This window comes from Clupea harengus, chromosome 15 (assembly GCF_900700415.2).
Source record: "Clupea harengus chromosome 15, Ch_v2.0.2, whole genome shotgun sequence".
Taxonomy (NCBI): domain Eukaryota; kingdom Metazoa; phylum Chordata; class Actinopteri; order Clupeiformes; family Clupeidae; genus Clupea; species Clupea harengus.
The window spans coordinates 17,144,112-17,159,032 of record NC_045166.1 but is presented as its reverse complement, the minus strand read 5'-3'; the positions used below and the strand labels follow the sequence as shown (position 1 = coordinate 17,159,032).

General features: G+C 46.0%; 2 protein-coding genes across 3 annotated transcripts in view; both read left to right on the top strand.

The window, feature by feature from the left end:
* Positions 1 to 6,555, top strand: part of LOC105907300 (protein eva-1 homolog C-like) — a 47,315-nt gene extending 40,760 nt beyond the window's left edge. Inside the window, exons 4-6 of the mRNA XM_031581849.2 lie at positions 472 to 612; positions 3,295 to 3,441; positions 3,910 to 6,555. Coding sequence (XP_031437709.1) covers positions 472 to 612; positions 3,295 to 3,441; positions 3,910 to 4,346 — 725 coding nt within the window. The 3' untranslated portion in view covers positions 4,347 to 6,555. The remainder of the gene's footprint in view (positions 1 to 471; positions 613 to 3,294; positions 3,442 to 3,909) is intronic.
* A 98-nt stretch (positions 6,556 to 6,653) lies between these two features.
* Positions 6,654 to 14,546, top strand: efhc1 (EF-hand domain (C-terminal) containing 1). Of its 2 annotated transcripts, XM_031581483.2 has the most exons (10): positions 6,654 to 7,062; positions 7,288 to 7,509; positions 8,309 to 8,596; positions 8,984 to 9,139; positions 9,701 to 9,893; positions 10,345 to 10,565; positions 10,931 to 11,074; positions 12,488 to 12,701; positions 12,955 to 13,134; positions 14,393 to 14,546. In XM_031581483.2, the coding sequence occupies exons 1-10, from the start codon at positions 7,000 to 7,002 to the stop codon at positions 14,395 to 14,397; spliced, it is 1,686 nt and encodes a 561-aa protein (XP_031437343.1). In that variant the 5' UTR covers positions 6,654 to 6,999; the 3' UTR covers positions 14,398 to 14,546. The 2 variants fall into 2 exon arrangements, with proteins under 2 accessions (XP_031437343.1, XP_042565928.1); XM_042709994.1 differs by lacking the exon at positions 14,393 to 14,546 and having other exon boundaries at positions 12,955 to 14,384.
* The last annotated feature ends 375 nt before the right edge of the window (positions 14,547 to 14,921 follow it).

Below are 14,921 nucleotides of genomic sequence, written 5' to 3'. Positions count from 1 at the left end.
TTTTCTTTTCCCTTCTTTTTCTTTGTCTTGTTTTCCTCTTTGCGTTTTTGTACGCAGTGGGAATTTCCAGAGTGAGGTAGGGAGGGCAGTATTAAACAGCCGGTCAACCCCACCACCCCTCAGTGATGGCATTGCCAGGGCGACCCCCATGCGGTCAGTGGCAGCAACCACATGAGAGGAAGTGGGGAATGTGGTGCCCCCCTTTCCCCACTCCCTTTAGTGCATGCTGGGAGCTCCATGTCTGGATTTCTTCACTCCCCCTCACTCACAGGAAGTAACTTAAGGGGGGGGGGGGGGGGGGGTGTTTGGAAATGGGGTACACATAAGTGACGGGAAACTTTATCTCTATATTGCTGTGCATTTGTGAATCATGAATGAATCATTAACATCTTTCATCCATTCTCTCTTTCTTCACTCTCTTTCTTCTTTATCCACCCCCCCTCCTACCTCTCTCTCCCTCTCTCCCTCCAGTCCCAAAGAAGCTGTTGCAGGAGTCCGTCCCGAACCACCCAGATTCCCAGCCTGCCCCCCCACCACTCCATGACCCAAACGTGGTGGGAGACAGCGCCCCCCCTGATGGCACCACGCCTGTGACCACTGACGCCACACCAGGTGAGCTTCACCTTTGACCTCTCACCTCTCACCCCCAAAACCATCCCCAGGTGAACTAACCAGAGGGGCTTTGACAAAACCTTGTCCCAACAACTCCATCATTCAGCTCCTGACACATGTTCCTGCCCAGCTGTGCACAGAGAGAGGACTGCCTGTGCTCGCTAGCTCAGCCTGCTGGTTTTGAGAGTCGTGTTAATTATCGAATCTAGACAGATGACACAATGCAGTGAGGAGGACCTTGGCTTCTCCCTGACCTCAGCTACTAGACAGCTAAACCCTGAATTCTTAACCGTTAGTGGTCTAGCCACCACATGTCCGCCTGTGACCTCAAGCCAAGAGTTCAAACTCACACACTCACTACTGAGTCGCAGTGAACGGAGAGAGAGAAGGAGGGAGAGGGAGAAACAGAGGGAGAGAGTAAGAGAGACGGAGAGAGAGAGAGAGAGAGAGGGAGAGAGAGAAAGAAAGAGAGAGTGAGGGAGACGGATAGAGAGAGGGAGAGAGAGAAAGAGAGAATGAGATAGAGTTGGGTATGAAAGGGTTGTTGTCGGGGATGGCTGTGGTCCAGGGCTCATCTCATCAATGCTCAGGCTTTAATCACAGGAGGAAGCCACACACAAGGCCACCTTTGTCACAGAGAGGAGGGCCAAAGTCCAGCCGGCTAATTAGTTTCTGCGAAACAAACACTGAGAAAGACAGGGAGAGAGAGAGAGAGAGAGAGAGAGGGAGAGAGAATAAATTCATTAAGTGCTGCTGTGTCTGTGCCTCCAATATGTTTACAAGACAACCCAGCTGGATCAGAGTACGTAAACACACACACACACACACACACACACACACACACACTGGCTTCCATCAACAAGCCACCACAATATAAACGGTAAGTGGAATTCAAATCAATAAACTAAGTCCCTTTTTATAGTTCTGAAGTGTCTGTTTGTTGCATGGCTGTATGGGTACTTTAAACTAAGGCATGGCTGCTATCTGAATTGAATTGAATTAATTGAATTGAATTATCTGCCAACTCCAACACCCAACTTAACTGTCAGCACTAGCCGTCCCCTGCCATATGCCCAGGTGTGACCGTTCACCAACATCCCCCTCCAAACAAAAACACATTATACACACACTGCACACACACACACACACACACACACACACACACACATTGCACACACACACACACAGTCCCCCTTACATGGGTGCTGGCTATCTCAGCTTTCCCCACGTCATACCTCTGGATTGTTCACCCCTGCTGAGTCTAAACCAGCACAATTAAAAGGTTAACACACTGACCCCAGACCTGCCGCCGAGGCCTGAAATGGGCCTGCTTCGTGACAGCTGACGACCCTTCATCAGTGTCAGCTCGGCCTTACTCTGTTTACTTTACCCGCCTCAGGAAAGCCGTCATGTACATGATTGACATCTGAGGCTCGGGTAACAGTGTTTACTTACAGCCTACACCATGTTGTTAAAAAGTTGGATGAAGGGAAGGGAAGGGGGGAGGGGCGGTGGACTTGGAGAGAAAGTGGAAGGGAAAGAAAGACAGAGAGGGGATAAAGAAAGGAGTGAGTGAAAGAAGGGGAGGACAAGTCAGAGTGAGAGAGCAGAAGAGAGATTGGAGGAGAAAAGAAGAGAGAGAGTGATAGAGAGAGGCGGAGAGAGAAGGGGAATAGTGACTAGTAACTATGTAACATATTGTTGTGCAGGGTTTTGCCAATGTTCCACTACATTTTGTAAGCTGTGCCAACCCAGAACTGTGAGCAGGGGTGAACTCATGACGGAGGGTGGAAACGGGAAGACACTGGCCCTCAGAAATGAGCCTGGGCCTGGTTCAGCTCAGAACTGTTTAAGAGTCTGCTAGTCTCACTGTAGCCCAAACCACAGTTCGGCACATACGGGCACGACGACGCGGCACAACTAAGGAGTGCGATTGGAAAAGCATCCATTGAGGGGTCGTGTCGCCATGGCATTGAGCTGGTCCCTCACCAGATGTCACGTTTACCACTGCACAGCCACTGAGCCAAAATGACCCCTATGATCACGAACTAACTCCCAGGCTCGACCGCTGAAACAGAGCCGCGAACAACACCCGCTCGGTTTCCACCCCCGGCCCTGTAATTCAATGCCTCTCAAAGCCACCGCCGACCCCACGTCCCCTCCATGATGGCTCTAAGTATAAACTTGGGCTCCGGCCGCACTTTGGATTAGCGGCTGCCAGGGAGTAAACACACTCTCACTCGGGGTCTGCCTGCTGAGTTCTGGTGTAAACACTGAAGTGATTCGAGGAATTTAAAAAACACACACACAAACAGACAGACACACACACACACACACAGCGCTGTCCAAGCCATGATGGAAATACTCAGACTGTTACATGTGCTCAGACTACATGGTTACATGGTGACAAATCAACTGTTTGGATAACGGCGATGTTAACAGCAAAGCCAATATAAATAAACTGAAAATCATGCATTGTGTATTTTATATGTGATGCTCACTGTAATCCATGTTTATGAGAAACTCGAGACATAAATCATATGCATAATGTATATAATGAAACTGACGAGTGTCAAGAAAAGATTTACAATAAGGTTTGAAAATACACATTCATGTATTGCACAAATATGTCGTTTCCTTGTGTGATGTGAGGATAAAGACTTGCGTTCTCTCGTTCGCCAGGGAAGAAAAAGCGAGAGAGGGAGACCGTGCCGTTCTCGGAGGAGAAGAACCCACAGCCGTCGCGCCCCCCCAGCATCAACGCCACGGCCCTCAGCGCCGACATGGCCCTCATCAGCAGCGCCCTGGCAACCTACACCTACATCGCAGGTGAGCACCCACCCACTCTTACTCTCAGCCAATCAGAGCCAGTGTCTATGCCTACATAACAGGTGAGCACCTACAGTACCTGCGCTCACTTGCAGCCAGTAGCAGTTTACACCTACTCATACATCACAGGTAAACTGGAGGTCCCTTTAGTCAACTGCAGACATACACTGTTCCTACACTGAATTTATCCTTCTATATCACTTTATCACTCTCTTTATCTCCAATATTTCTGCCCCAAGAGAGACCAAGTTTGAACTAGCCGCCTGTGACTGTGCTTCTAGTGTAATACTGTATTACTGTAGTATTGTAGTAATTATGGTGCTTATCATTTACTCCTCAGATTGTGTACTGATAGTGTCCTCACAAATAACATGTGCCTGCATGTGTGTGTGTGTGTGTGTGTGTGTGTGTGTGTGTGTGTGTGTGTGTGCGTGTGCATCTGTGTGGTTGTATGTGTGTGTTTCATAGAGCACACGGAGCGGACGGCGCTTTACTTTGTGTGTGGCGTGTGCGTGGGCCTCTTCCTCACGCTCTTTGCCCTGGTGGTACAGATCTCCTGCCGCACCGACTGCCCGCGGCGCCCGCACCGACCCTGCCGCTCCGGCTCGTCCTCGGCCAACCGCTCCTCTGGCCGCCGGCGGCACTCGGGCCGCGGGCCGCACCACCACGCCTACTCGGACAGCGACGACTCGAACTCGGACGACTCGGACTGGGACACGTGTTCGGACCTGTCGGCTCGACGGCACCGGCGCTTCGAGCGCACGCTCAACACCAACGTGTTCACGTCGGCCGAGGAGCTGGAGCGGGCGCAGCGGTTGGAGGAGCGCGAGCGAATCATCCGCGAGATCTGGATGAACGGGCAGCCGGACGTGCCGGGCACACGCAGCCTCAACCGCTACTACTGAGGCCGCCGTCGCCACCTACGTCTACCAATCTCTTCCTTTCCGATGGAGAGCAGAACCAATAAACAGACCCTGACCAGGAGGAAAAGACAGGACAGGACTGCTGGGTCAAGGCCGGTTAGGGTCGGAGGTTCGATTTTTTATTTCTTACTTTTGAGTTTGAGTCTGGGTTTCAATTGGCTCCGACTGATGTGACATGATGTCAGCGTGCATGGGACACGCCTTGTCTGAAGCTCCACCCTCTTCCTCCTCCCTCCCTCCCTGAGAATAAACTGTCTCTTGAGTCGAGCGAAGCGCTGGTCGAGCAAACGGACCTCCCATACTTCAGCCTTAAGCGCAAGCCCCTGAGGTGACCTTACTGGGTCTATGCTACTCTGCACTTGGCTTTCTGACTTCAAACCTAACCCCTCTTCCTGGAAGTGGAGGGTGATGGTTACTGGAGTTTATTTTATTTTATTTTTTTATCAAGAACCCAAAGAACTCAAAAGACAGAGCCTTGTGGGAGATGTTTTTGATTGTGGCAGCTCTGGATGGACAGTTAAATGCAGTTGTGTGGACAGGACCTCGGCTCTCTCTCCCTCCCTCTATTTCTCTCTATTTCCTTCTTCTCATCTCCTGTCCTCACAGGAGGTTGGGCCTTTCAGCAGCATTTAAGCTCTCACAGGAAGAAGAAAAGAATAGTGCCTAAAATTTGAGGTCTGTTGAAGGACAGTTTAAAAATATAAATATATAAATGACCTCGATGTTAACCACACTGCCACTCTTTCAAAAGCAAAGGAGAATAATAAGAAATATTTGGTATTCATCTCAACCCTTAAATCTATTTTTAATATTTAATAGTTTTATTGTTTGATGTTGTTGTTTTTTGTATCTAAATGGTAATGAAATATTTTTATACAGTGGCAAAGCTTTGTCTGACACCTCAGGGATGCAATCCTAGTGTTTCTGCATACGATTGTTGATATTTTCTTCCTTAGAAGGGAATACTTACATTGCTCGAGATGTGTCAGCTAAAAAACACCATTGAAAACCTCAAAGAGGTTGAATACTTAAACATTTTTTTCTATATAAAATATATATTGATATGTTATGCACAGTGGAGTGCCTTATACTGCTTATTGGATTTATTTGGTTTGTAGGGCCCAGTCAATATGTAAATTATTGATCATGTCATTGATCATGATATTTTTTTTTATACTGATGCTAGTTTCTTATGCCCCTTGTTCAATTTATTTCTGACTTTGGTGAAGTGGCTTGCCAAAAGTTATACTAACCATGTGATATATGTGGAAAATCTCAGATGGCTGGTTTAGTTGGTGCTACAAGCTAGCTAGTTTAGCTTTCGGGGAACAACGATTTGCCTTCTTACTCGTGTCAAATTAAGAGCACGGCCAATCACAGGTCACATTTTTGACTTTGCTCGTGTTCTAAATAAAGGCAAATGCTGACACACCAGAAACACGAATATTGACCTTGGATACCATGGATAAACCAAGAAATGTACTGGTGCAAAGTCAATCAACCAGAGCCTCTCATATGCTACATTTTTGTTACTTTCTGAAGGCAGGGCCTGAAGCTTCGCCATGTAAAGCTCTGAAAGGTGAAGTCCTTCAGGTCATAATCTCAGTCTGAAGTACCCCTCCATGATTTTGTGATATGCACCTCTGAAACAACTTGCCTAAATGCACCTGACGCCTTGTGCTTAAGAGGTTGTTGGCCTGGCCAGTTGTAAACAGCAAGCACAGTACGACATGCTATCACACCTAAAGAAACTCACATGGTCATAGCAGAACCTAGTGTGATCCATTCAAATCCTGCCTTAATAGAGATGATTTAGGAGCTATTTATGTAAGATAAACACAAGGCAGAAATTGACCCTCCATTCAAAGTAAGGACACACTGATTCAATTGGTGTTAAAGAACATTTATCTTTTTTGGATTCTATATTCTGTCCATGTATTCTATCTGCAAAATAAGCTAGTCATTTCAGTGTCCCTAGTCTGGTATTTTGCCACTTAAAAATGAAATGATGTCATTTTAGTATTGTTTGCTTTTTTTTTTAATGAGAGAACATACAGAGATGTTTCCTTAGAGATAAACCCTATTTCTTCTACAGAACATCGTTTAGAGGGAGAATGGAACTTTGTAATTGGCTGAAGGCTGTGTGAGGCCAAAATCTACTAGAGTTTGGAATAAACTGCTTATGGGGAAACGATTTGCGTCGAGGTGTAATTTTGTTGTGTTGTACTGCCATCTGCCGGTAATTCGAATAACATGCAGTTAAAGTTGATAATGTTGACTCAGGTTTCAGACACAGACACACGCACACAATGATTTACTCAGTTCATGGGCTTCAGCCTTATTTGTATGCTGTATATGTATCTATGAATAGAACATGGCTAGTTGTTCCAATTTCACAGCAATAAGCATATCCTTCACATGAAGAGACCGTGCAGCTAAGGTGAATTTGTTTATATACTCCATGGCAACCACTACTATCACATGGTCTCCTTGGATACCGCAGTGTGTACAAATGAGAGTTCCACAGGGATATAAGAAATGTGATATTCCCACGAGGCGAAAACAGCTGTGTCCGGTGATGTTGCACTAAACTTCATTCCACGACATAGTTATAAGACTTGAAAAACGCGATAAAATGTCTATAAACTCAAGCAATGGATTTCCCTTTTTCCCGGGATACACATTTCGCGACACAACGGTAAGGGCTCACTCGGCTGTTATTTTACGAGTCGTAATTAGCTAGCTAGCAATAACTTATTTGTTCTAGTCATAACCAAACTTAGCCTAACACAAACATAAGTCATTTTCGGGAAGCTAACTGATGGTGACAGTTTAAAAAAAGAAAAGTGTATTGGTCGTGTAATGCATTCTCTCTATAGATTACTTTAAAGCCGCTTCAGTGTCAAATGCTTTCATTCTACAGAAGTCTGCCTTTCATAAATCTCAAACGCTGTCGTACAAGAACGGCTTCGCTTTACCTCAACGACCAAATGTTGGCATCGGGCAAGAACCCCTACTGTCCGAGCAGCTGAGTTTGAACGAGGCTAAGCAGGTGCCCTATGAGATCCCCTCACTGACCTACGGCAGCGTCGCCAAAAGCCGCCCGCTCGACTTCATCCCCGCTCATGTCGTCTATGACAAGAAGGTATGAGCTCTCTAGGTCAAACTCTTACGTTTTATCGCTATTTTGTAATTATATGCAGATTTGGGTAGCCAACCGAGACATTTTTGTATCATCAGACATTCATGTAGGCAGGGATGGATTACCAAACGGGCCTACCGGGCCCAGGCCCAGGGGCCCATGAGCTCAGGGGGCCCCTAAGCCAGAGCCTCTGCGTGAAGTCGCTGTTATTAATTATTAAGTGTGTTAGAAAATGTGTATGTGCGCTGTAAATCCTATTGAGATACAGGTGAATTTAGTTATTGTGCTGTTGAAAAAAATTTTCATTAAATTTGAGTAATGTTTTGCGAGAATACAAGCATTTTTTTCTTGGGGAGGGGGGGGCCCAAGCCCAGGGGCCCAGGGGCCCATGGATTCATAATCCGTCCTTGCATGTAGGCACAATCATTTTGATTTTGCATTGACTATGTGACCAAAGTGTTTACCATGCAAGCCTATTTTGTATTTTCGGAAATTCAAAATGGTTATAACATTTGCATTCTTTTTCTGTTAAAGGTTCTATTTTATGAAACATGAACAAATATGACTACATACGGTAGAATACGGTTAAAGTGCATTCAATTCACAACGATATAGTGAAATATATTTTCACTGTTATTTCAGTATTTTTCCTCACTTTCCATAAAGCTTTGGCATGTTCTATCAGTCTGGGCTGCATTCATCACCCCTTAGCAAATTTTCAGGAGCCACAGTGGTCAGGGTTGATCTCCAGGATTGGATATCCAAAGCTCCCACTGACCGTTCCCTCGCTCTTCCCTTCAAGGTGCTGTGCTTCAATGGTTACTTCCAACAGACAGTGCAGCACTCCCCCAATGAAGAGTACCGCGTGCGGCCGGTCATCTTCTACTACTACCTGGAGGACGACAGCATGTGTGTGTTTGAGCCCAAGGTGGAAAACTCCGGAATCCCCCAGGGGAAGCTGATCAAACGCCAACGGTTGCCCAAGAACGACCGTGGTGACCACTACCACTGGAAGGACCTGAACGTGGCCATGGACCTGTGTGTGTATGGCGTCACCTACCGCCTCACACACTGCGACAGTAACACACAGGTTAGGTTACACAAGTGCACACAAACAGTGTTCACACTGTGATATACTCCCTAAAATACACACAGACACACACTCACATAAACACATATCTGTACACACCTTGCCTAGTTGAGGTACTAGTAGTCACTATTGTTAATATTTGAAATGAATACAATTTCCCTTATGTTCTGGACATGTTAAGTTACTCCACATGTGCCATAATCTCTTACATGGTTCCTCATGTACATACATTTTCTGTATATAGACATACGTATTCAGATTTGTAGTCCCTATGTATATGTGGGGCTATGTGTGTTTGTAAAGAGCACACCCCTATAATAGTCTCTTTTTTTGTTTGTTTGTTTTTTCATTTTGGTGTGTGTGTGTGTACGTGTGTGTCTGGATCAGGACTTCATGGAGAGCCAGGGTCTGGTTCTAAATGACCCAGAACCGATCCCATCTGACCCATATGCGCAACTCCGAACCAAGATGCAGCCCCACATTGCCTACGCCACCCCATCAGACTTCGACCGCCTTAAGCAGTTCATCACCATGGACCGCAAGGTGACTGCACAAACATGCACACACCTACACAAATGTACACATGGGTACTCACTTTAGGACAACATTTGCTTTTGGAAGTGTGGATAAGGTAACTGTAGCTGCCCTCTTTAATGAACCCTGGCTGTGCCCCTAAACCCCCCCCCAAACACACACTGAAATAAATTATGGCCACCGGTGTTAATTTACGACATCCTGTCCTCTTGGGTTTCACGGTTCTCATTTTTAGCCACTCTGACTAAATCAGTAGTCTCTTCCTGCAGTGCTAATGCTAACACAGATGGTGCACATTGCTGCAGACTCCCTATGCCTGTGTAACGGTAGCCAGAAGGCACAGTGCTGGACAGTGACTAAACCTTGCTCTAATATCTCTGGCAGACCAGTGGTAAACTGTTTAGATTCAATCCAAACACTGTAGTACACAATCCTCCCATTCATTCAGGTCTCAGGTGTGTGTACATACACATTCATACCATGTTTTTTTCCTTGTGTTTGCATATGCATATGATGTGTGTTTGTGTAAATTGACTTGTTTGTTTACTTTTATGTGTGTTTGTGTCCCAGGTGCTACGCTTCTTTGCTCTGTGGGACAACACGGCCACGCTGTTTGGCGACGCGCGCCCCGTCACCATTCAGTACTACCTGATGGACGACTCTGTGGAGATCCGCGAGGTCCACGAGCCCAACAGCGGACGAGACCCCTTCCCTGTGATGCTGCGCCGGCAGAAGGTCCCCAAGACCATCAAACCTGCCTGTGGTGAGTGTGTGTGTCTATGTGTGTATGTTAGAACTGCACAACCAGTTGTTGAATTGATATCATAAAGCAAGAAGTTTTAATCAGCCAGAATTAATGTCCTTAAATCTGGATCATGGATTCATGTAAAAAGTGTTTCTGTTTTCAGTTTTACTCTTTGCAATTATTACCTCTTACCTCTCAGACCACTAATGAAAATGATGTTTTTGTCTGACTACTTTCATAGCACATTAATGAGATTTTTGTGTTTCACTTTTTACTTTCAAAGGTAAAGGATCAATTAGCTAGCAAGTTAACACGTCTTCACTTGGCCACGTGTTCTGTTGCCTATACATTCCTCTTCATGTTTTGTTTGTTGTTTGCTTTGTTTACATGTGTGAATATGTGCGGCGTGCGTGAATATTGCCCCCCCCCCCCCCCCCCCCCCCCACCCCACCCTCCTTCGTCTCCTCAGAGCCCTTCCCCACCTGTGTGTTGGAGGTGTCCTCTCAGGAGGTTCACGAGTTCTACTCCCCGCGGGACTTCCGGGTCGGAGAGACGCTAAAACTCATGGGCAGGAACTTCCTGCTGTATGACTGCGACGAGTTCACACGGGCCTACTTCCAGCAGAACCACCCGGACCTACCGCTCAATCCTGTCCCAGTGGAGAAGAAGGCCCAGAAGGACACCAAGAAGGTGAGATGGGTTTGGTGGAGTGGCGTCCATCTTACCAAGTCCTCATTAGGCTCACACCACAACTGTTCCTCACCTCACTTGTGCTTTATCTGCTGCAGCAGGAAGCTTTCTCTCCTGTTATATGATTGTTTACTTTTATCAGCACATGTATAATGGTCTTTCATTGCTTCTACATAGTACTGCTGTGCAGCAATTCATCACGTCGGGCATATCAGGTTTCTAAAACACACTTTCGCTCTGTCTGTGTCGCTCTCTACATTACAATTACACTCACACTCACACACACACACACACACACACACACACACACATACACACACACACTCACACTCACACTCACACACTCACACACACACACTTGTTAGCACGTGATTCCCCCCTACAATGGTTGGGGTTCTCTGGAGGACTCGCTGCAGAACTGCCTGTATTTCATCCCGGAGCCGCCCAAGAAGGACCTGATGAAGCTGCTGGAGAACGACCACAAGGTTCTCCGCTACGCCGCGACACTGGTGAGTTCACGCCAGTCTCAGTCTCAGGACTTCAATAGTGAGTTCACCTTGCTGACGCCAGTCTCAGGACTTCAATAGCACCACCAAGAAAGACCACCAACTGGCCAAATCCATTACGGCTCGGTGTACAACACTGTAGCTGATAGGTGAAAATTCACCCTAGTTACCTCAGGAGTCCGGAGCTGCATATAAGTATATTTATTAGACAGACAACAATTGCAATCGGGCTCACTCCCAGCACAAGGCTGAAAGTGAAGCAATGATAAACACATTGCACAAGGTTTATATAGACAGAAGTTGAGCGTTCAGCAGAGAAAACCACGTGGTGGATTTCTCACGTCCGAGGCAAGGATGGAAGTTTTGCAAGGTTGGAAGAAGCACAGTTCGACCCTTCTTATCACTTCTGGTCTAAACATGCTCTTGTACATATGCAGACTAAGTGGCACCTAATATTCTAAGTTACACACACGCACAGAAAAGCCATTTCATAAGCACATGATTCATACATTCTTAAGTAATTAACAGTATATGCAAATTATCTCCATCAGTAGCTCTGTGATAATCTCTATGATTTGACTGGAACACCTTGTGCCCCTGTAGTTTGGCAATTGAGGCAGGGCATCATCAGCACCAGGTACGTGGGTTTGATTTGAAGTAGAGTGGCTCGGACGTGACAGGTTTGCTATAAGGCCATTCAACTGTTCAGCTCGCTCTGTGTAATCAGGAGAAAATCAAGAAAATCATGACAGCAGAATTACAATGTGCAGCCGTGAAACAGAGGAGTTTTGCAAGACCTAAAGTTAGATTCCAGAAGAGAATGGATTCTGACTGATTTATTGAACTGCGAAAAAATGCTCCTTGTTAGGGAAGACACCCCACTGGGAACAGACTGGATTTGTTTTGGGGTGCTCGGCATCCTGCCTATAGCTCTTTAGCTGCTCAGCAATCAGTGTCTGATCTAATTCCACCCCCTACTGCCTGGACACTTAGCATTCCAGTTAAGACTGCTTGCTCACAGGAAAGAGAGCGGAAAGAATGAACTCACGTTAAAACTGAGAAAATATAGTAGCATTTCTTTCTACTCTGGAAGGTTATGGTTATATTTATGGTCGTTGTTATGGTGATGGTTGTGATTATGATTATATAAGCAACTTACAAAACATTTAAAAAAAATACTTTTTTAACTATAGCAAAAATGAATGAATAAAATGTATTGATGGAAGGTTAGTTAGCAGGTCTGGCCTGAAGTCTTGACTGGTGAGACAGGAGAGATATGGTAGACGGAGACATTCTCAGGCTGGAAAATAAATGTCCTCTTCAGAGGTTCCTCCCGTTAATGTTCTTCAGGGAACCCATGGTACTCATGATTTAATCTGGTCTGATGTGGCCTGATGTTTCTCTGCTGTCACACAGGACTCCCAGAGCCCCCAGGACACAGGGCGACGTTTCATCCTGTCCTACTACCTGTCCAACGACATGGTCAGCATCTTCGAGCTGGCCACACGCAACTCGGGCATCATCAGCGGCAAGTACCTGGAGAAAACACGCATCTCAAAACCCAGCAGCACCGTCCACAACCCGCAGTACTACGGTCCAGCAGACTTTGCCATTGGATCCGTCATAGAAGGTGTGTGTTGTATCACTCTCTTTCTCTCTCACCCTCACACACACACATACTCACAGAAAGGGATCATTTCTTTGATGGCACAGAGTTAAGCGCAGAGCTATAGCTTTAGCCTAATGGCTTAGGTAACAGTAAAACAGAAGGATTCATGACTTAGAGGGAGAGGTAATATGGCGTGATCCCATGCCGTGCCAACAGAACTTGAAACACCTCGTCAACAAACTCCATTCAAAACTCCTTTCCCCTCCTCCCTCAGTCTTCAAGCATCGCTTCTTGCTGACTGATGCCGATCACTACGTGCTGAAGTACCTGGAGTCGCAGGCTGACCGCATCCCAACGGAGACCGTGAACTCGCTGCGGCAGAGGCTGGGGGTGGGCGTCAGTCTCCCTCAGGAGCAGAGCCAGACAGAGGCTGGAGAGTTGGCACACCCTGCAGGTACCACCCCGATGCCCAGCGGCATACATGCCAGTTTCCACTCAGTCCAGCACCCAGCAGCTCACCAGCCAGTGACACCACTGGGGAGAACTGGTTGTTGTTGGTGGCATTTTTTTTTTTTTTACATTTTCTGTTACATTACACAAATCGGTTACTAATAGATTAATAATCCACAGCGCCACCCTTTGGTTCCCTCACCATCTTAGTCCACAGAAATCAGCTTGTTTTTTTCCCCTCCGAGTCGGTAGTGCTGTTCACCAGATAACCTGCATAGGTCTCCTATTGCATAGGTCTGAATGTGTGGTTTTGGGGTGGTATGAGTGGGGTATGAGCTATGATTGGGTGACTAGCCATTTGTTTAAAGTTTTCATGATTAATAATGAATTTAAACTACTCCTCAGCTTAATGATTGATTTGGTGCATTAGCGCAACACTTGAGACAAGCATTCAAACCATGTATTATGCCTGTGTTGATTCTAAAAGTAAACAAAATTCCTGCCAATTTTTAATGTGCACACAGCTGGAAAGCCTTTCCTTTGTGGTCGTAGCGCATGTCGAACAGTAGTGGGGCCAGGGCCGGCCCTAGCACATTTGGCGCCCTAGGCAAGCTTCACTCCTGGCGCCGCAGAAACCAAGCCGTACCTGTCCCACTTCGTCCTAACAACCCTCAGATTTCTGTCGACCGGCACTTTTCAGCCAACCTTTAGCCACGTATGTCAGACGTATCCTCCTGAAGCTCTGACAACTGTACAGCTGGCTTGACGTCTGTAATGGTCTAAAAGGTTCCTCATTGTTTAGATTCACCCCAGGGCAACCCCCAGCTGGTAGTCTGAATGTAGCACTTTAAGAGCAAGTGCTAAAAAAGAAGAAATGCTGGAGCTCTTATGGAGGGAATGACTCAGGCTATTTGAACAGCTGAACAGTCTGACATTTGACATTTACAGTGATAAAAAATAAATGCATGAAATTATGTGGTTGGCATCAAATTCAATCTTAAGCTCAATCATCAGGTATTTTCTCTATACCAGTTTAAGGTTTGGTTCATAAACTTTTGAATGAAATTCTTGTTAGGGGAATGTGTGTTTCAGGCCCAATTCTTCTTTGTGTCTATTGTTTAAAGTTTTGATGATCAAAAAACTGTTTTCATTGCAGTGCATTCTCAAATGTTAATACCACCTTCCCAAAGATAAACTAGACTTGGAAACCCGAAGCTGATGACGTGGCCATAACACCAGTCATTTCTTTCCCCCCACTCCAGATTAATCTGCAGGAGCTGAGACATCAGGGATCTGAAAGGAGCTAACACCACCCACCCTCTCCTCTCCACCTCTGTCTTCTACTCTCCTCTCACCCCTACCCGTCTGAAGCAGTATTTCCTTACGAATCAATAAAGATGACCAGTTTTACTCTCAGTCAGTCTCATTCACCAATCTCTACTGAATCACTGTGTAACTTAACCTCAGACGAGCAGTTATTTTATGACATCTTTAAAGACATTGATACACTGACTCAATCTAAAACCTTCCGTAGCTCTTCAGACAGTCTCCATGGAAGAGGAAAAGAGAAGGTTCAAACTCAAATGTGCGGTCAATCGGAGTGGTAAAGAACCCTTTGAAATTACTCTTTTTGCCAACAAAGTTGGGAATCATGTGCATTTTTTGTTCTATGTGGAAACTCTGAAGAACTTGTGCCTGGTGCTCCAGAAATAGTAAACTCCTCAACATCAGATACTCTATTCCCAAAATAACAAAAGTGACCTCACCAGTCGTAAAGTTGGTCTGCAGAAT